This window comes from Pocillopora damicornis, chromosome 3 (assembly GCF_964200805.1).
Source record: "Pocillopora damicornis chromosome 3, jaPocDami1.2, whole genome shotgun sequence".
Taxonomy (NCBI): domain Eukaryota; kingdom Metazoa; phylum Cnidaria; class Anthozoa; order Scleractinia; family Pocilloporidae; genus Pocillopora; species Pocillopora damicornis.
This window is the reverse complement of record NC_142672.1, coordinates 3789993-3810044: the sequence shown is the minus strand read 5'-3', so window position 1 is coordinate 3810044 and position 20052 is coordinate 3789993. Positions and strand designations below refer to the sequence as shown.

Genomic DNA, 20052 nt, shown 5'->3' with positions numbered 1-20052 from the left:
CCCCTGCCAAAAGCCACCGACGGCCATTTTTCTCCCGACCACTGTATGGAAGAAATTTAAAAGCCTCAAGTCGTTCCCAAAAACGTCAAACACTCATTCAAAGTTTTCAACGAGAAAATTCTTGCGCGCCTATTGTTCGAGAGTCTAAATAGACAAACATTTATGAGAATGAGACACCCTCATGCACCGATACTCGTATTTCAACAACCATATTTTAGAAACAATCAGCGTGTTGTGAAACGCTCTTTGAAAAAGGAGAAAGAGAGAAGGAAATTTCATCAAGAGCAGATAATACAATCAAACATTTATCGTGCTTGTTATCTCTTCCTCTAGCGCAGCTGGTCATTCCCTCTCTGTGTAGTCCTTAGCGCCCGCCAAAGCTGAAATTAAGATATTCTATGTCATACTAGATCTCGATAGGGAAAATTTTTTTGGCTTACATAGTGCGGTATCATCATTCTGACATAAATACCTTTGTCGTCACAATTTTACGATTAAGGTGATTCCTTAGTTTTGCACCGCGCAAACTGTACTGCGCATAAAAATCAAGTAATCAAAGGAATGAGCGCCCGCGCATTCCGAGAACACGGTATTGTTTTTCAATCCACGGACCAGGTAAAGAGCAAGATACTCTTTAGCTCTTGAACAAGCACTCTGACCTATATATGCATAAGTGAATAAAGGGGGTAAGTTTCTAAAGAAACTGTGGTGCTGCGTCGGTGGGAGAGTATAGCAGGTAATTTAGTGTTAACAACTGAGTTGAAAACGTAAATTAGTTACCATAAAGAGTAAAAAAGCTGACGTTTCGAGCGTCAGCCATTCGTCTGAGGGATTGGAGGAATTGTGGGTTGTGGGTGGGTTTATATGCAGAAAATGGAGCTACGCTGTTGGTGGGAATATGGTGACAAGAAAACGAGAATAAATTAGTTGAATGAAAAGTGCTCGTTAATACCGTGGTGATTAAGAGTGCCGATTTGGAAGATAAATTTTTGTTCTAGTGTTTTGCGGCTTTCCGAACTGCCTAGAAGTATGGAAAGGCCGCAAACTGTCATATGCTGTTTAGAATGATTAGGGAGATAAAAGTGTTTGGCGACTGGTTTGGATGCTTCCTTGTCATTTCTGTCCACATCGGGAAGGTGTTCCTAGTCGTCTTCGTTTTCAATGCATAACTTATTGCAATAAGCGCAAGTTATGCAGTAAATAACATTGGCGGAGGTACACGTAAAGTGATCAGTGATCTTAATGGATCTCTTGGGTCCGGATATTTTCTCTACGTTATGAATGAAAGGACAAGTTTTGCATCGTGAGCGAGCGCATTTGAAAGGTCAATCGATTTGACGAAGGGTTAACGCTCGAAACGCCAGCTTTTTTACTCTTTACGGTGGCCAATTTACGTTTTCAACTCCTTTGTTGACACTAAATTACCTATATAAACATATATATATATATATATATATATATATATTTGTAAATTTTAGTGTACAATTTATCCTCTTTAAATTGGGGAAATTTTAAAAGAATTCTTCCAAGGGAAAAAAGATAAAGCTATGAGCGTGTACGAAGCCCGTTACTCAAGAATGCAAATTATAACCTTGAAAGGAATGACTAGTGAAACGTTTTGAGTCGATGTCGTTTCAATTTGCGTAATTTTCCCACAAATTATATACAAAATTGTTCCACACGCTCAAGACTTTCCACCTATCAAGTTTTTTTTAAATCTGAAATCTCTTGCTTCCATCCGCAGCAAAATGCATCGTGAACCGATGAAATGACGCGCGTGATTTGTACCAGCACAGGCATAACCGGGGTAAGTTTGGCTCATTAAATCTCCTAAACAAGCACAGTGACCTATCTTTTGCTATTGCATTTTCGAAACAGACATTGATAAGGAACACTAAAAGAAAATTTAAAAAGAATTGTTCAATAACCGTTTTTTTTCTAACGAATAACCTTAAAAGATGAATGACATGAGTTGAGATGAACCAACCAGAGAAAAGCACGAGAAAATCCTTGCTACGATCACGCCGTTCCTTTTTATACTCAGTGCCGAGAGCCTCAACTGATCGCATGAGAGCATGTAAAGACTTTATCAAGATTCCCGAATCCCACCAGTTGCATCCCTTATTCCGCTACCATGGCGAAACTATTTGCTACCGTTGTACACTGCAACTCTTTCATCAGAAACACAAGAGATTTTCTGGGTTTTTTGTTCGAGCCAAATTTTATTTCTGGTTATTTGGAATAGCTACATAGCTCATAATCAGTTGCAAAGGCTTAACGTTGCGCATATCCAAAACAAAATAAAAGGCATTATGTCTATTCTCTCGATACAATGGAGCTTGAATGCAATTGCCACGGACGAAATTATTTTCGATCTCTCGAGTAGATGGCCAAAGGGTTTCTGTTTGCGATGTGATTCTGATTGAGGTGCCATTTCCCCATCAGTATGGTCTTGAGGTTAGGTGAAGCCGGATGATATTACGTTACAAAAGGCAATAATTTCTTCTATGTGCTGTTTTCTTTGTTTTTTAGGTGACCCTTCTCAACTGGAGTTGATTTAATATAACCGAATTTCTCCGCAGTTGCCCGTATTTTAACATAAACAGAGGAGTGGTTGACAAGGATACTTTAAGACGCTACATCAAAATCATTCCTCAAATATTGAAGGTTTTGTTAACTAAACCTTATAAAAGGCTTTGAAAAACAAATCGAACCAGATTTTAGTGGTTCGTTTCATACCCAAACTACTGTTTTAACTTTACTGATTTCGCTTTACTTAAAAGTCTTACGCACGTCCACACTGTTTTGTGCTTATAACATCAGAAATATAATTTATGCGTAAAAAACAAAACGAATTCTTGAGTACGAAACCAATGCATTCTTCTGAGAATATTGAAAAAGAAAGTACAGAAAATGGAAGCAGATCTCCCATAATTTTGGATTACCCTTACCTAAATGTTAATGAAAAACCGAATATAGTATTTTCTCTATTTGTTTCCAGTTAATTTATCCATCTAAAAGTCTTTTAGCTCTGTTTCATTTCAGTAATTCTCTTTACTTACTCTGTCGCGGTCTTTTTTCCTGAACAAAAATACAAAAAAAATAATTTTTCATTAACTAAATAAATATTTTTTTGAGGGAAATACAATTATACCTAGCACAATATCTAAAAACATGAATGGCTAACACTTGTATCTTGATGGGCAGAGAGGCAATTTGGAGATTCTGTATTTTACACAAGTGAGCGTCGATGGTAACTCTCCGAAAAGAAAAGATATATATATATATACATATGTATATCAGAAGTGTGTCGATTTTTACGTAGTACAGTGCTCGGTACGTAGAAGTAGAGCGCAATATGTATTGAGATGGGGAAAAAACAAAGAGTCTATACTTTCATCCCTACAAGCATGTTTCGTGATTATTCTCCCATCAGGGTATTCTTCCCCGATTATTTTTCCCCTGACGAGGGAGTAATCACGAAAGTATACCCCCTTTTTTTCCCTACCTCAATATATATATATAGACAGATATATATATATATATATATATATATATATATATACACATAACGATATATATTACACTGGCCTTAATGTTCGAGGTAACAAAAGATCCCCGCCGACAGTGGGCGACCAGTAAGTCATAGCCACCTTCGCATCTAATTTAACTTTAATTCATGAAATACGTTTTCTCGCCAAGTCTTACCTCTGCTTGTCAAAATCGAGCCTCACGTCATCTCCAATCAGCGTAAACGAAGCCCACTCAGACACTTGGGCAGGGCCCTTTTTTCTCATCCACTTCATGGCCTGATGAAGGGATTCACTGGCACTTTCTCCTTCAACAAGGTGTTCGTAGAACCGACTCATCAGCTGCTCTGTTGCTTTGTCTGAAATGGCCCACAGCGCAACCAACACCGAACGAGCTCCGGATCCTAAGAACGCACGGGCAATTCCTATAATTCCCTCGGCTCTTATCTCTCCACTTCCACTGTGACAGCAGCTAAGTACCACCAGTTTAGCTCTGACTTTCACTCGTGAGACATCAGCCATCGTCAACATGTAAGCTTCCTTTGGTGGGATATCGTTTCGACTGTTGGCAATAGGAATGGAGGAAAGGGCAATTTCTCCCCTTTCGGCGTTACCATGGGCAGCAAAATGTATCAAGCTCACTGAACTTATGCGCTCAAGTACCGCCTGCTTCGTTGCTTCCTTTTCTAGCAGAGGCGAAACACCAACCAGTTTTCCGACCATCTCGGCTTCCTTTCTTGCACCTGGCAATGGCAGCAGCCAATGAACCTTGGGATTGCTTCTTATCAAGGCACCAGTGTTGCTGTGATAGTCCTCTGGACTATCTTGAATGATCTTGAGTGTCGTCAAAGAAGGAATGATACGGATCCTATGAGTCTCCGACAGGTACTCGGCTCCCTCCGTTTCACTTAGGGCAGCAAAGGGAACTTTGTACAAACTGCGGTCAGGGACAATAATGACTTCAGGCTCCTCAAGCAAATCATAAACGGGGGCAATAAACATTTTGTAACACAAAGATAGACTTGAAATGACTTCCTCTTCCTCCTCCAAGAGTCGCAATCTTGCTGAGCTCTTTTTCTCGGGGGAAAGAGGTTGCAATTCAACCATATTTAAAGACCGATCTTCACAATCTTCAATTGGTAAATTACCAAGACTCTGGAGATTATCAGTCAAAAATTTACTCAGAGGCAAATCTTTGGCCAACCCAGCCTGAACTAGATACTCTTCTAGTGATATTGCTTTATAGTGAAGGACTCCACTTGTTTTCAAGATCCACAAATGCAGACAATTGTGAAAATAAGAAATGTACAGACAAGTACAGTTATTTTTCTTTCTAAAAATGTTCTCAATGCTAAACCAAGATTGTGGATTAGCAGAAATGTGCGTTTCAAGCGAGTACTTCTCTGCCATCAAGTCTGATAGGCCTCTAGCTCGACTTAACTCCTCAACATAAAGAGCATCCCGCACATTTCCGGTGGCACAAAGCAAATTACAAAGCAGCTTGTAGGGAAATATTCCTGAGTCCTCCAGAAATGATGTTTTGAACTCATCATTGGCGCCTAAGAAATATCTTAGCTCATCATAAATTTTTATGCAAAGACGAAGACACGTAAGGGAGTCTTCGATTTTACATTGAAATAGATACAAAATGGCGTACTCTCTAAGGATTTGGAACTCGCTTTTTCTATCACCAATATCTCTGGATATGGATAAAGCTTTCTTCAAGCATACTTCCGAATCTTCATAATCTCCAACAGTTCTAAACACACTTCCAAGGTTTGCAAGATCTACTGCTTCACCTCGCTTATCACTAATTTCAGTTTTCATGACAAGCGCCTTTTGGAGGTACTCTTTAGCCTTGTCGTATTGCCCGAGCGAATGAAACACAGTACCTAGGTTTCCATAACATGTTGCTTCTCCTTTCCTGTCGCCAATCTCAGCTTTAATGATAATCGCCTTTTAAAGATACTCTTTAGCCTTGTCGTATTGCCTGAGCGACCGAAACACATTACCTAGGTTTCAATGACAAGATGCTTCTCCATTTCTGTCGCCAATTTTAGTTGTGATAACAAGCGCCTTCTCGAAATACTCTTTAGCCTTGTCGTATTGCCTGAGCGACTGAAACACAGTACCTAGGTTTCCATAACATGATGCTTCTCCTTTTCTGTCGCCAATCTCAGTTCTGATGACAAGCGCCTTTTGGAGATACTCTTTAGCCTTGTCGTATTGCCCGAGCGACTCAAACACAGTACCTAGGTTTCCGTAATCAGCTGCCTCTCCTTCTCTGTCGCCAATCTCAGTTCTGATGACGAGCGCCTTTTGGAGATGCTCTTTAGCCTTGTCGTATTGCCCGAGGAACTGAAACACAGTATCTAGGTTTCCATAACATGTTGCTTCTCCTTTTCTGTTGCCAATCTCAGCTTTGATGACAAGCGCCTTTTGGAGATACTCTTTAGCCTTGTCGTATTGCCCGAAGGACTTAAACACAGTACCTAGGTTTCCATAACATGTTGCTTCTCCTTTTCTGTCGCCAATCTCAGTTCTGATGACAAGCGCCTTTTGGAGATACTCTTTAGCCTTGTCGTATTGCCCGAGCGACTCAAACACAGTACCTAGGTTTCCATAACATGTTGCTTCTCCTTTTCTGTTGCCAATCTCAGTTCTGATGACAAGCGCTTTTTGGAGATACTCTTTAGCCCTGTCGTATTGCCCGAGAAACCGAAACATAGTACCTAGGTTTCCATAACATGTTGCTTCTCCTTTTCTGTTGCCAATCTCAGCTTTGATGACAAGCGCCTTTTGGAGATACTCTTTAGCCTTGTCGTATTGCCCGAAGGACTTAAACACAGTACCTAGGTTTCCATAACATGTTGCTTCTCCTTTTCTGTCGCCAATCTCAGTTCTGATGACAAGCGCCTTTTGGAGATACTCTTTAGCCTTGTCGTATTGCCCGAGCGACTCAAACACAGTACCTAGGTTTCCATAACATGTTGCTTCTCCTTTTCTGTTGCCAATCTCAGTTCTGATGACAAGCGCTTTTTGGAGATACTCTTTAGCCCTGTCGTATTGCCCGAGAAACCGAAACACAGTACCTAGGTTTCCATAACATGTTGCTTCTCCTTTTCTGTCGCCAATCTCTGTTCTGATGAGAAGGGCCTTTTGGAGATACTCTTTAGCCTTGTCGTATTGCCCGAGCGACTCAAACACAGTACTTAGGTTTCCGTAATCAGCTGCCTCTCCTTCTCTGTCGCCAGTTTCAGTTCTGATGACGAGCGCCTTTTGGAGATACTCTTTAGCCTTGTCGTATTGCCCGAGGAACTGAAACACAGTACCTAGGTTTCCATAACATGATGCTTCTCCTTTTCTGTCGCCAATCTCAGCTTTGATGACAAGCGCCTTTTGGAGATACTCTTTAGCCTTGTCGTATTGCCCGAGCGACTCAAACACAGTACCTAGGTTCCCGTAATCAGCTGCCTCTCCTTTTCTGTCGCCAATCTCAGTTCTGATGACGAGCGCCTTTTGGAGATGCTCTTTAGCCTTGTCGTATTGCCCGAGGAACTGAAACACAGTACCTAGGTTTCCATAACATGATGCTTCTCCTTTTCTATCGCCAATCTCAGTTCTGATGACAAGCGCCTTTTGGAGATACTCTTTAGCCTTGTCGTATTGCCCGAGCGACTCAAAAACAATACCTAGGTTTCCGTAATCAGCTGCCTCTCCTTCTCTGTCGCCAATCTCAGTTCTGATGACGAGCGCCTTTTGGAGATACTCTTTAGCCTTGTCGTATTGCCCGAGCGACTGAAACACAGTACCTAGGTTTCCATAACATGTTGCTTCTCCTTTTCTGTCGCCAATCTCAGCTTTGATGACAAGCGCCTTTTGGAGATACTCTTTAGCCTTGTCGTATTGCCCGAGCGACTCAAACACAGTACCTAGGTTTCCATAACATGTTGCTTCTCCTTTTCTGTTGCCAATCTCAGCTTTGATGACGAGCGCCTTTTGGTGATACTCTTTAGCCTTGTCGTATTGCCCGAGGGACTCAAACACAGTACCTAGGTTTCCATAACATGATGCTTCTCCTTTTCTGTCGCTAATCTCAGTTCTGATGAAAAGCGCCTTTTGGAGATACTCTTTAGCCTTGTCGTATTGCCCGAGCGACTCAAACACAGTACCTAGGTTTCCGTAATCAGCTGCCTCTCCTTCTCTGTCGCCAATCCCAGTTCTGATGACGAGCGCCTTTTGGAGATACTCTTTAGCCTTGTCGTATTGCCCGAGGGACTCAAACACAGTACCTAGGTTTCCATAACATGATGCTTCTCCTTTTCTGTCGCCAATCTCAGTTCTGATGACAAGCGCCTTTTGGAGATACTCTTTAGCCTTGTCGTATTGCCCGAGCGACTCAAACACAGTACCTAGGTTCCCGTAATCAGCTGCCTCTCCTTCTCTGTCGCCAATCTTAGTTCTGATGACGAGCGCCTTTTGGAGATACTCTTTAGCCTTGTCGTATTGCCCGAGGGACTCAAACACAGTACCTAGGTTTCCATAACATGATGCTTCTCCTTTTCTATCGCCAATCTCAGTTCTGATGACAAGCGCCTTTTGGAGATACTCTTTAGCCTTGTCGTATTGCCCGAGCGACTCAAACACAGTACCTAGGTTTCCGTAATCAGCTGCCTCTCCTTCTCTGTCGCCAATCTTAGTTCTAATGACGAGCGCCTTTTGGAGATACTCTTTAGCCTTGTCGTATTGCCCGAGGGACTCAAACACAGTACCTAGGTTTCCATAACATGATGCTTCTCCTTTTCTGTCGCCAATCTCAGTTCTGATGACAAGCGCCTTTTGGAGATACTCTTTAGCCTTGTCGTATTGCCCGAGCGACTCAAACACAGTACCTAGGTTTCCATAACATGTTGCTTCTCCTTTTCTGTCGCCAATCTAAGTTCTGATGAGAAGGGCCTTTTGGAGATACTCTTTAGCCTTGTCGTATTGCCCGAGAGACCCAAATACATTACCTAGTTTTTCATAACAGGATGCTTTTCCTCTTTGGTCGCCAATTTTGGTTGTTATGGTAAGGGCCTTCTCAAGATATTCTTTCGCATTTAGGTTTTCGCCGAGTTTATATAACATAGTTCCGAGTCTTGTGCAGGCGTTTGCTTCTCCAATTTTATCACCACTTTGTCTCTTTATTTTAACCGCTTTTTCATAAAGTTGTTTGGCATTTGCAAACTTTATTAGACTCTCGGCAATCTCTGCTAGAGCTACACTGTAAAATTAAAAGAGTTGATTTGGCCCCAAAAAAGGGGCCAAAACGAGTGAGTCCAGTTTGGCACTCGCTTAGGGTCAATTCAGCCCCATTTCAATGGGGCTGTTTTTGGCACCAATTTTGGGGCTGAATTGACCCCGTTGTAGGGGCCAAATTGGACCATGTGAAGGGTGAATTTGAAAAATACAGGGGCCACTTTGAAATTTATAGGGGCCAAAACAGCCCCTGAAATTTCAGCCCTCTCACAAATGGCCCCTTTTAAAAGAGCCAATTCAGCTCCAATGTGGGCCACTTCAGAAGTAGAGGGCTCTTTCCTCTCCATGCTGATTTTCCCCTTTACATTCAAATAATGAAAATACACCACATACTTTATCTTTCAAACACTCATTTATTAGGTTCTAGATATTGTTTATGTAAAAAACCTTTTGTGCTACCTGATTTTACAGTTATTAAGAATCTTAATTGTGGTATAAAACAGACAAACTTTGAAACAACATGTGAAAGAATATAACATACATACATATTTAACATTAATTCAACCATTTTCTAAAATAGATCTCTTCCCTAAATCAGTATACTTCTTAACAGTGCAAGCATTGCAAGAAATTACACCCAAGAGACACTTGTGAGTAAAGCTTCCCTTTTCAATGACTTAGCAAATGTGGTAATGTAAAGCAGCTTATAATTAAGACTGATTTAAAGTACAGAAAATTATCAAAATAAGACAGAGGCAACAAATGGTCCAGTTGCACAAGAATATAGATCTTGTTTGATTTGTGCATATGAAAAACAAAGAGCCTTAGAGCAGCAAAGAGTATTCTTCCAATGGATGTGAGAATACATGCACTCATATTGCTACTTTAGATATTATCAAAATATAAACTATCAGCAAGTACTACCGCAGGCATTTGCCAAGTCATTGAAAATAGAGGAAACAGTGACAAGAGTCTGCCTGTGCCCAATTTCAAGCAATGCTTGCTCTAAAAAAAAAAAAATTGCCTTTGACTGATTGTAAGAAAATATAAATGAGCCAAGTAACCCAATGAGAGCATCAAGAATCTTTTCTTGTGAGAAGTGACAAATTACACTTCCCTCTGTTACTATATTCAGGTGATTGATGTATTGAAGATCTCCAACAATTAAAATTTGTGCTGGACATAATCTCTGATTGCTGAATCAACATCAGCTACTCTATGCAATAAAAACAAGTTTTACAACCACATTAAAATCAAGCCAAAGTGCAAAAAGTGCCTGTAGCCAGAAAAAAAAAAGAATATATATATACACACTTAAGTTAAAGAATTAAAGAGGACGCATCAATTCTCTGTGACTGAGTTTTGTGCCTAAGCGCTTGTCAGACAGAAAAGTTCTGTCTGACAAGCGCTTAGGTGTGAAATTCAGAGTCACAGAGAATTGATGTGTCCTCTTTAATTCTTTAACTTATGTATACTTAGCTCTGCTACCACAGCATTGAGCACTTTATGCCAAGGTAGACTCTACCCCCACATTTACATATATATTACATATATTATATATATATATATATATTATATATATTATATTATATATATTATATTATATATATATATATATATTATATTATATATATATTATATATATTATTATTTACATATATATTGTTTTTCTAAAACTATAAGCTAAAACACCAGAAATAGAAGTGGAAGTTTACCTCAATGTGTGTAATTTGTCTCCCATTCAAGACTTGAAAAACTAATGTATGACTCCCAAAATATCTGAAAAAAATTAGCTATTCTATGTCCAATATTTATCTAATGGTTTGACAACAGGAATATTTTAAAAAATTGCAAAATCAAAAAAACTAAACAAAAAGGCAAAATTAATACAACCCCAAAGTACTTGAACCTTTGTATCTGGACTTCATTGGCAAATGGGCTCAGAAATTTTAGCTGTTCATCTTAGTACCAAAGTAGCAGTTTTTTGGACTTGTACCTCCAAAATGGTCACAACTTCATTAAATGCATGTGATGACAACCACACAAGAACAAAGGTCATGAACTTAAAAGGTGAGAGTGATTATTTTGCAACTTTTTAGTTTAAGGCAAGAGATTCAGCACCACAAAATTGTCTCTCTTCACTGCAAGCAGAAGAGGTGAAGCAATAGATTTTTAGACCATACCAATCCATTCAGTTTCCAAGTCAACTTAGTCTAATATCCTGCTAACCATACAAGGATACTCTGCAATAATTTTTTTTTTGCAATCCACTGTTGCTTAGAGTACTTTAGGCTGCTGATGAGATATCCCTTCTGGGTATCCAACTCTACTGAGGCAGAGAACTGTACAAAAAACAAACAAATGAGCAAATTAATTTGTTGTTGAAGAACAGTAAATTTTTGCAACTACAAAGTTGCAAAATATTTGTAAGCAAACTGTGCATAAGAAGTAAAAACACAAATTATAATGGTGATCATCAATGATGTATTTTCACCAAACTGTATATGTACTTATCAAGAAAAGAAATCATACCTCTATGCACTTCACTTTTAGTTCAGTATTCATGAATAAATAAGGATTGCTTGTAGACTTAAAAAACGAAACAAAGAAAAGTTTCTTACCCTCGATGGTAGTTGGAATTTTGAAAGCCATTCAGGAGGAACCTGTAGGTAAATATTTGTTTTCAAAAAAAATTAAACTGTCTGATAACATCCTATCAATTCACTAATTTTTTAATTTACCAGATTTAAAAATTGGGTTTACTTTGTTTTATGCATGGTGCAAGTAAATACATATCTAATATATTTCAATAAAAATAAAGCAAATCTCGCCATTTTTGTAGGTGCAATCCCCGAGATTTGTCATCTTTAACTGACCAACTGGCACCTTGTGTGTTTTCCTTTAGGATATAATCGAAAGAAAGTAATCGATAATGTACTCTTCACCATCCTGCTAAGTTTAATATACAAGAACTTACTAAGACAGTCCTCAGTTCTGTCGCCTCGTCCGTAAAACAGAGATCCTTGGGCGATTTACCCTTTTCTTTCGGTGCCAATGTCACCTCTAAATTTTCATAATCGCTGATGTTATCTGAATCATCAATCGACGTTTGAACCGTCTTACTCGAAGGACTTGATTCTGCACGCTGAAAGAGTGAGAGCCAAAAAATCAGCTTAAGTGGATGCAAACAAAGACATAGACATAAAAATATCAGTTCATCTTTTCAAGAAAAAGATTAAGAATTCAGAGTGAGAGATCCTAAAATCAGAGAATCTTGAAATAAGTTAAATCCATCTTGTGCAAATGCAGTATTCGAACTGTAACCGTCTCTATCTCTCGGCGCCAAAATTTGATCACGTGACTTTAGTTGCGAAACCGCTGAGACTCAACAAGACTCGGGAGAAGAGGCGAACCATTCATGCATCAAATTCTCTGGTGGGAAAATTAATTATCGTACCGACGAAGAACTCGTGTCATCTCTAGGTTCAGCGTTCATTGCAATCAATTTCTTGAGCTTTAGACGCTCTTTTATAATAGGGATGTAGTGCCTTGATACGTCTGCATCTTGGGCGATGGCAAGGAGATCTTAGCCATCGCAACCGTCTTTTTCTGCAAGATAAGATACGAACAAAGATCAATGGAGCGGTCAAGTTTGTGAATGAAAGTTGCAGTAAAATACGTTGTTAAGAAATTTCTTTTGCCTACCTTTCCTTTCTTAAGTCTCATTCCATGCGACTGTAGCCAAGAAACAGCCTCTTCAGTGACGAATTCGCTGCTGTAATTCATTATTGTTTCCGACGCACGTGGTCTAGGTTCGACTAATGCCATCACAAGCAGCTCACGCTCACGTCTCGAGAAAAAGCCAACGATTAATTTGTTGTGTGACTCGGTGTTCAGTTACGAGAGGAACCGTTGAAAATTTGAACACTTTATAAGGAATAGTATAGGGAACGAAATATGGTCGAAAAAAGAAAATTATTTTTATATTTTCTTTTTTTTTCAAAAATTGCACCTCGTTGGGGCCAAATTGGTCAATCCTACTTGGCTCTTGGAAGGGCCAAATTGAGAAAAAGTTCCAAAGTAGAATTCATAGGGGCCAATTCAGATTTTGGAGGGGTCGAAATAGTACCTATCCCGCCCGTTTTGGCTCAAATAGTCCAAAACGAACCCTGATGGGCCAAACTGGCCCTCGAGAAATTGGGGCCAATTTGGCTTTTGGGGTCAATTTGGCTCTTTTCATTTTACAGTGTATGCTTACGTTTCCTTCTTTCACTAAGTCACCAGACTCGCTGTATAAGACAAGCAGTTTCTTGCCGCATCTTTCCGCACTAATGTAGTCAGAGATACGACGATAGGCGCTGAAAAGAACTTCATAGAAGGCGCCGTAAAATTGCAGCTGTAGTGAGTCAAATTGGTCTTTTCTGTTTTGATCGGTGTTATTTAGCAAAATCAAACATTCGTTGCATATCTCAATGGCTTTCTGAATGCGATCTGACGCTGTGAAAGTCAACTGTTATCCAAGTGATCTATCTGTTTTGTTTGTTCATCTTATCACGTAACAAAAATTGACGCATGCTTGAGTTTGACTAATGGTCGTGTGTCGAGGGTCTCGCCACCAATCACGGGGTTTTTGAAAGTTAGGGGGTTTCTTAAAAAAAAAACAAAAAAAACAAGAAGGATTGATAAACCTTTTACTGCAACGTTCTGGAAACATTTGAAAATGTTGTTCCAGCAGTTTATCACCAAGTAATGAGTTTACTTATCTAAAGTATGTGGCTGAAACGAATCTATTCGTAACTGATGAGCATGATTCCCAAGATTTGAGGTAACAATGGTTTGACTAACACGGTTTGACAAACACGGTTTGACAAACACGGTTTGACAAACACGGTTTGACAAGCACGGTTTGACAAGCACGGTTTTTCTCCTTTCATTTTATTTAGGTTGCGATTTTTGCACAACATGACATGACGTAATAGTCACAGGAAAAAGATAAGCAAAACAGCATTTATCTAAACTTTTTCTATGAGAACTTTCTCCATGGATAGTTTCTGAAAAAAAAACAATCCATGGGGTAAGTTTCTGAGGAAGCTTGGTGAGGTATTACAAAACAATTTGGCTTTACCGACTGAGTTAACAATGTAAATTGGCCATCGTAATGAGTTTCTGAAGCTGACGTCTCGAGCATTAGCCCTTCATTAGAGCATATGATAATCTTGGAGAATAAATGATGTTGTGTTGCCAGTATTCCGCAAAGAAACCAGCTGAGAGAGGTCTGCAGTATCAATATAATGCTTCATTTTTCATCTGCATTTCTCTACCGGCCGTCAGAACGTATTTACAATGAAGCCTCTTGGGATCAGGCTACATCACTCGAGTTTAAAGCGTTCCAGTTCTTATGTAACAATAAAGATAACCTTTTATCACAACTGTCTGGAAGATTCCTTGACATTCCACAACATGGCATGCAACATTTGAAAATATTGTTGGAGCAGGCTGTTACCAAGTAACGAGCTTACTTATCAGATAAATGTCACCGAAAACGAATCTATTCCTCGCCGATGAGAATGATGAACAAGATGCCAGGCCACAAACCTTTGACGAAGTCTGGCTTTGCAACTAATTCATTTCACTCCGGTGGTAACTTTTGCTCAACATGATATGACCTAATAGTCACAGGACAGGACAAATTAGCAATCATGTTTAGCCTTTGCGATTAAAAAGTTACTCATACCACAAGTAACCATAGAGTTAAAGCTAAAGTTACGATAAAGTTACTCTAAAAAGCAATACAAAATTATCGATGTCGCAGCTGATACTTATTAAAGTGAAAGGACAAAAACAATGAAAAACAGTCGACATTTTTCCTTTACAAACATCTTGACTTAAGTTAAAAACACATAATGCTGTTCTGCACATTTTTGACCGTTTAAAAGGTAGGTCAACGTTTTGGTTGTTATTTAATTGGTCATCTAGTTTACAAAAGTTTGCTTGATGACGTAATGGAAGTGAAAAGATTGTAATCTCCCTTTATCCTCATTTGTTCAGGCATGAAACTATGAGTTTGTGAATTAGCAATGACAAAGTATTCAGATTTCAGAGAGAATGTTGTTTGAGTTCATTTTAAAACCTAACAGAGCTAAGCTTCTCAACCAATTTAACGGCTGGGCTCCGTAAACTACTCACATTTGAAAATTAAACGCAGTGATCAGTTACGCTTCCTTCAGTTCCTTACAAAGAATTATACTATCTCTCTCCGTGAGCACGTGGTGTCATAGACTGACCTCTCTTCTTATGCGAGACATAAGTACTTTCGCAAAAGGTTAACAAGGTCACGTGAATTACTAATGAAAACTATGGCCACTTGAAAACCACGAACTGCAACACCGCAAATATCCTCTGACATCAGGAAAGGACAGCCCGCATAATAAATATGTCTTAATATAGGATTGATTTTACTTTTTAATCACGTGATTGTGGAAACCATCAATTTCTCAAATTAAACAATGCTTAACAATATTAGATAAAACCATAATGGTTTGAAGAAAGAAATTTAACAGCGGAGATATGAAGCATCTGTTCAACGGAAAAGTATACCTATACTATGTATGCAATTACGATGAATTTAAGTAAGTTTCATTTTCTCTAAGAATATTAAAACATCTCTCTTCGTGAGCGCGCAGCGTCGTGACTCATCTTCTTATGCGAGACTCTGGCGCTTTAACAGACAAAGAAACAGATTACAGCCTTTAGAAAAATATATGCCGTAGCACCCGCCGCTAGTATCCAAAGATTGAAGTGAAGGGTATCTCGTCCAAGAAACGCTTGTACACGAGAAGACAACGGAAATATAATTTGAATCTACCGCGATCTTTGAATCGTTCGTTGAAGCCTCCTAAAACAAAGTCAAGTTAATAGCTAATGCAGATCATAGCCACTGGAAAACCACATAATGAAGCACTACAGATTTCCCATGATAATCGCGAGGAACAGTCCACAACATAAATAGAGGTCTGAATTTAGTTTTATGATCATCAATTTCTCAAATTGAACGATACTCAATAACCTTAGTTAATGTAGATAGATTATACCATATAAAGCCATAGAGATTTGAAAAAGTCGCCGTAGAACGAACTTATTTCACTGTGATGGCGATTCAATCGCGCCATCAACCGCTTTATTGAAAGGCCAACGCTCGAAATGAGACATAACTACAAATTATTGCAACAAATTATTGCAAACACAAAGATCGAAAAAGTAGTAACTGGGCTTTGCCATAAGAGCCTTACCTCTCTACAGTTACTAAATAACTTAAGCTGATAAAAATCGAGTGACTAGAAAAGATTTTCAATCGTACTTACCAACATGTTGACAATGTGGCTGATGCTTTCAAAATGAAACAACAAAAATAACGAATTACAATTGGGACTTTTCCCAACCTTCCGAAACGCTATCACAGTGTTTTGGGTATCCAGATCACTTTTGTTTTAGATTATTCCCTTCCCCCCTCTTGGCTAGTCGAAATGAAAAGGAAAAGTTTTCAATTAGTAATTGCAGAATTTTTTTTGTGTTCGTATGCCCGTCAATCGCGTCCTACTAAGTTGAAATTTTCAACAGTTAGTGTTCATATGATAAAATTCTTTTTGACTGAGTTTAGTTGGGCTGGACGGGAAAATATTTAGCTCTCGGTCATGAAGCAAGGACCTCGCCGCGCCTCTACCACTCAATCAATAAGTACACGGTATTTCGGTTTTCTACATCACACTTTTATTACTAATGATGTAATTGAACATAAAAAAGGTGTTATTCTATTTTTAATGGGGAACGTCAGGTTTTAGTGTTTACCCCTTTGAACGGTTGGATTTTCATCACACGATTGATCACAGCACAACCTAAATGTCATTCTTCAAACGTAAAGCTATCTTTAAGTGATAATCGACTAATTGTCTTCGTAAACTTTTCATTTTCTAGCGGGTATGATTTGCATGATCGAAGCCAAAATTGCTAAAAAAAAAATTGAGTGACTGTATTTCGGTTTGGCACGTCTCACTTTTATAACTAATGATGGATTTTAGCATCCAAAAATGAAACATGTTGCTCTCTTTAACGGGAAACGTTAGGCTTCAGTGGTCATCCCTTTTGGACCGGTTGGATTTTCTTCACGAGATCGGTCAGATCGAGAGTACGATTTGAGATTCTATCTTTAAACAGTAAGCTATTTGTGCGTGAAAATCGAGGCATTGTGCCCATGAACTTTTCATTTTCTTGCGGGAGTGATTTGCATGATCGAAGACAAAAACACTAACTGTTATAATAGACGAACACCAAAACGGACGGATTGGATCAGTAATTTGCTCGAAAATAACAATATCACTGGTCTTACCTCATTTGAAAGATAAAAATTTTATATTATTTAGGTTCTTCCTTGTCTTAGAAAAATAACAAACAATTGTAGGCTTGACAAGCTTGCTTCCCGTTTAATTTAGTATTGAAGTCAACATTACCTGATTTCTCCAAATTCGGGTAAATTTCATTTTCCAAGGCTACACGGTCAAAGCCAAACAAGTCGCATCTGAGAACTATGGGCTCATTGTAGTAGGAGGAGGGTCTCAATGGGGTGATGGCTTTTACAGCTAACAGTTAAAATTTTGCCTGTTACAACTAACTATTTTTTCTTTTTTTGAGATAAATATTTTTACGACTTACGCTTAAAGTTTGACAATTTTTACGCTTAACGGTTAAATTTTTTGGCCGTTTTATGGCTATCGGTTAACTCCATTGAGACCCTCTGTAAGTATATGACGTCTTAAATAAGAAGAAAATAACTGAAATTAAAAACGTTCTTACTGTAATTGTTTGCTATCATATACACCTGACAAATTGTTCTCCAAGGAGGAATGATTTTCAGTCGTTCAAATTGCTAGATATTTCAGCAGGCTATCAAGCCGATCTCCTGAATGGAGTTGTAAATGCCTCTTTGGAGGATGAATATAAGATCAGATACGTTAACAAAGCAGAGGCGATGGAGAAGAGACTTCAAATAGGAATCGATTGGACTTTGGACCTTGTTTTCGTAGTACATGATAGTTTGGCGAGTGTGTTGCGAGAAAAGGAGCGGAAACACGTTTTAACTTTAAAATTATACGATAAAAATAAATGCGAACCTTTCATATCCCGATAAATCTCAACCTCACTCGTCGAGGCTCTTTGCAAAGGCCACAATCATAACGCTTATCGAATGAGCCCAAAATTTCTGGTTACTGTCATTCTTTGTGCACAGCCACTGATTCCATGACACCATTTAAAAGAAAACAATACCCAAATGCTGTGATTGGTGTCTCATTTCAGATAGGTTATTGGTATACTCGATTGCTTTTTTCATCGCCAGCAAATTGCTCCTTCGGTCAAATGCATATGTCTCAAAATAAGATTAAAGTCTGTGATCCTGAACACAGGTCATAACCTTAAACATTTCCGAGGCCACCCCTTTAAGAAATTGAAAGAAAGCTGTCACTTATGATAATAAACTCCCTGTACACAGTCATGTCCAAACTGAGATAAATCCTAAATCTTACAGATGCAGATCAAGCTGAAATTATATACGTTGCTTAGTAGTCAGCTTATAAAACAACGGCCAGTTTTACTCAGTGAAAAAGCTTTTAAACTCCAATTTACCCTGTTATACTCTCCCACCGACACAGCACCGCAGTTCCTAAAATGTTATCTATGACCGCGGTACCTGATCTCTAAGGGTACTCATGTCAAGTTCGCGCGCTTTGCTGAGCATGAATTGTATATTTTTACACTATGTAAGCGGCGAAAAAAACCGCGCCGCCCCCCCCCCCCCCCCCCCAAACTTGGCTCAAGGTCTGGATCCACCACTGATAGCTTTAGCTTTGTGCGATAAGAGAAATCTTGCATACTGCATAAAGACCACTAATTGCAAATTTACAAACATGAGATAAACACAAGATTTTTACTACAAGTTGGCCATAAGTATTCAACTGATGTTCTTTCTAACTCAGCTTTCCTTCTCGTCAAGGAAGGATTTCCCAGAATGCAATGAGAAGGTTTCCTACCTGCAATGACTTATGGGAGAAAAGCAATATGGCGGACGCGTAATGCTGTCTAGTGCATCTTCCACGTGTGGATCAACTTTCCCTGAGTCGCTGGAGGGCTGAGGTTCAATAGGGATGACTTCTATTATCAAGTTGTCAGTTTTGTCTGGAGCGTATGATGAAGGGCCTCTTTGTTACCTTCTTCAAGTCGACGAGTTCAGATTCCTTCTTGACTGCGGTTGGAACGAGTCATTCAACGCAGAGATCGTAGAACCTATAAAGAAGTAAGTGTCTGGTAATCTTTTGCCTGGAATCAACAATTAACTTCGGTTTCTTTTGGGTAGGAGTACTAAACCTGCGTTTAAGAGAGTTTTGCGGAGGGGCTTACACCTCTACTCAGTGTAATGGTCATCTACGGTTGTGAATATATGGAAGTCATACATTTAAACTGCGATGAAAGACGTGAATATGAAAGCGATCTTCGCAGTAATGAACACTACTTAAGCATTAGTGAAAAGAAGGCCTGAAAAAAATTCAGGCCTGTACGGGATTTGAACCCATGACCTCTGCGATACCAGTGCAGTGCTCTACCAACTGAGCTAACAAGCCAACTGGGAGCTGGTCACTGTATTGGTTCCAAATAAACCCATGAAGTGGTAAATAAACAGTTGTGAATATATGGAAGTCATATATTTGAACTGCAGTTAAAGACGTGAATATGAAAGCGATCTTCGCAGTAATGAACATTACTTAAATAGTAGTGAAAAGAAGGCCTGAAAAAAATTCAGGCCTGTAAGGGATTTGAACCCATGACCTCTGCGATACCAGTCATTGTTGGACAGCATTTACACACATGTATCGCTAGCGTGCATGACACTTTCAGATTGATGGGTGGCTTGTTTTGAGAATTTTATTTATATCTTGAATCTTTTACCATAGGTACATACATCAGATAGATGCTGTACTGATCACATTTCCTGATATATACCACATGGGTGCACTGCCATACTTGGTGGGTAAATGTGGTCTTCACTGTCCAATCTATGCCACTATTCCTGTGTACAAGATGGGTCAGATGTTTATGTATGACCTATATCAGGTATGTGCAAGTTTCAGACTCTGACTATTACTTTCAAAATCAATGGCTTGATTTACATGTATCTCTCAAATAGTGTACAGGTAAAATTACATGTATCTTTAATTTGGGTTGTGGTAATTTGTGGTGG

General features: G+C 39.1%; 2 protein-coding genes and 2 long non-coding RNA genes across 8 annotated transcripts in view; 2 read left to right on the top strand and 2 right to left on the bottom strand.

Moving 5' to 3' along the window:
• Positions 1-2235: 2235 nt before the first annotated feature.
• Positions 2236-13702, bottom strand: LOC113683685 (uncharacterized). Its single transcript, XM_089198765.1, is given in 4 exon segments — positions 2236-3081; positions 3709-8788; positions 13014-13265; positions 13642-13702. Coding segments are annotated over 4 exon segments (5433 nt in total). The 3' UTR covers positions 2236-3041.
• LOC149047869 (uncharacterized) lies at positions 10448-12072 on the top strand. Its single transcript, XR_016184650.1, has 2 exons — positions 10448-10873; positions 10923-12072. It is a non-coding gene; the product is annotated as an uncharacterized LOC149047869 (long non-coding RNA).
• On the bottom strand, positions 10607-13024 carry LOC149047868 (uncharacterized). 5 transcript variants are annotated; one of them, XR_016184649.1, is made up of 5 exons: positions 12474-13024; positions 11746-12377; positions 11600-11667; positions 11390-11431; positions 10607-11110 (listed from the first exon to the last, which is right to left on the bottom strand). It is a non-coding gene; the product is annotated as an uncharacterized LOC149047868 (long non-coding RNA). The 5 variants fall into 5 exon arrangements; XR_016184646.1 differs by having other exon boundaries at positions 11600-12377; XR_016184648.1 differs by having other exon boundaries at positions 11390-11667.
• Positions 13703-18843: 5141 nt separating the features above from the next.
• LOC113683673 (cleavage and polyadenylation specificity factor subunit 2) overlaps positions 18844-20052 on the top strand; it is a 14143-nt gene continuing 12934 nt past the window's right edge. Inside the window, exons 1-2 of the mRNA XM_027200945.2 lie at positions 18844-19110; positions 19766-19925. Of these exons, the coding sequence (XP_027056746.2) occupies positions 18962-19110; positions 19766-19925 (309 nt within the window). The 5' untranslated portion in view covers positions 18844-18961. The remainder of the gene's footprint in view (positions 19111-19765; positions 19926-20052) is intronic.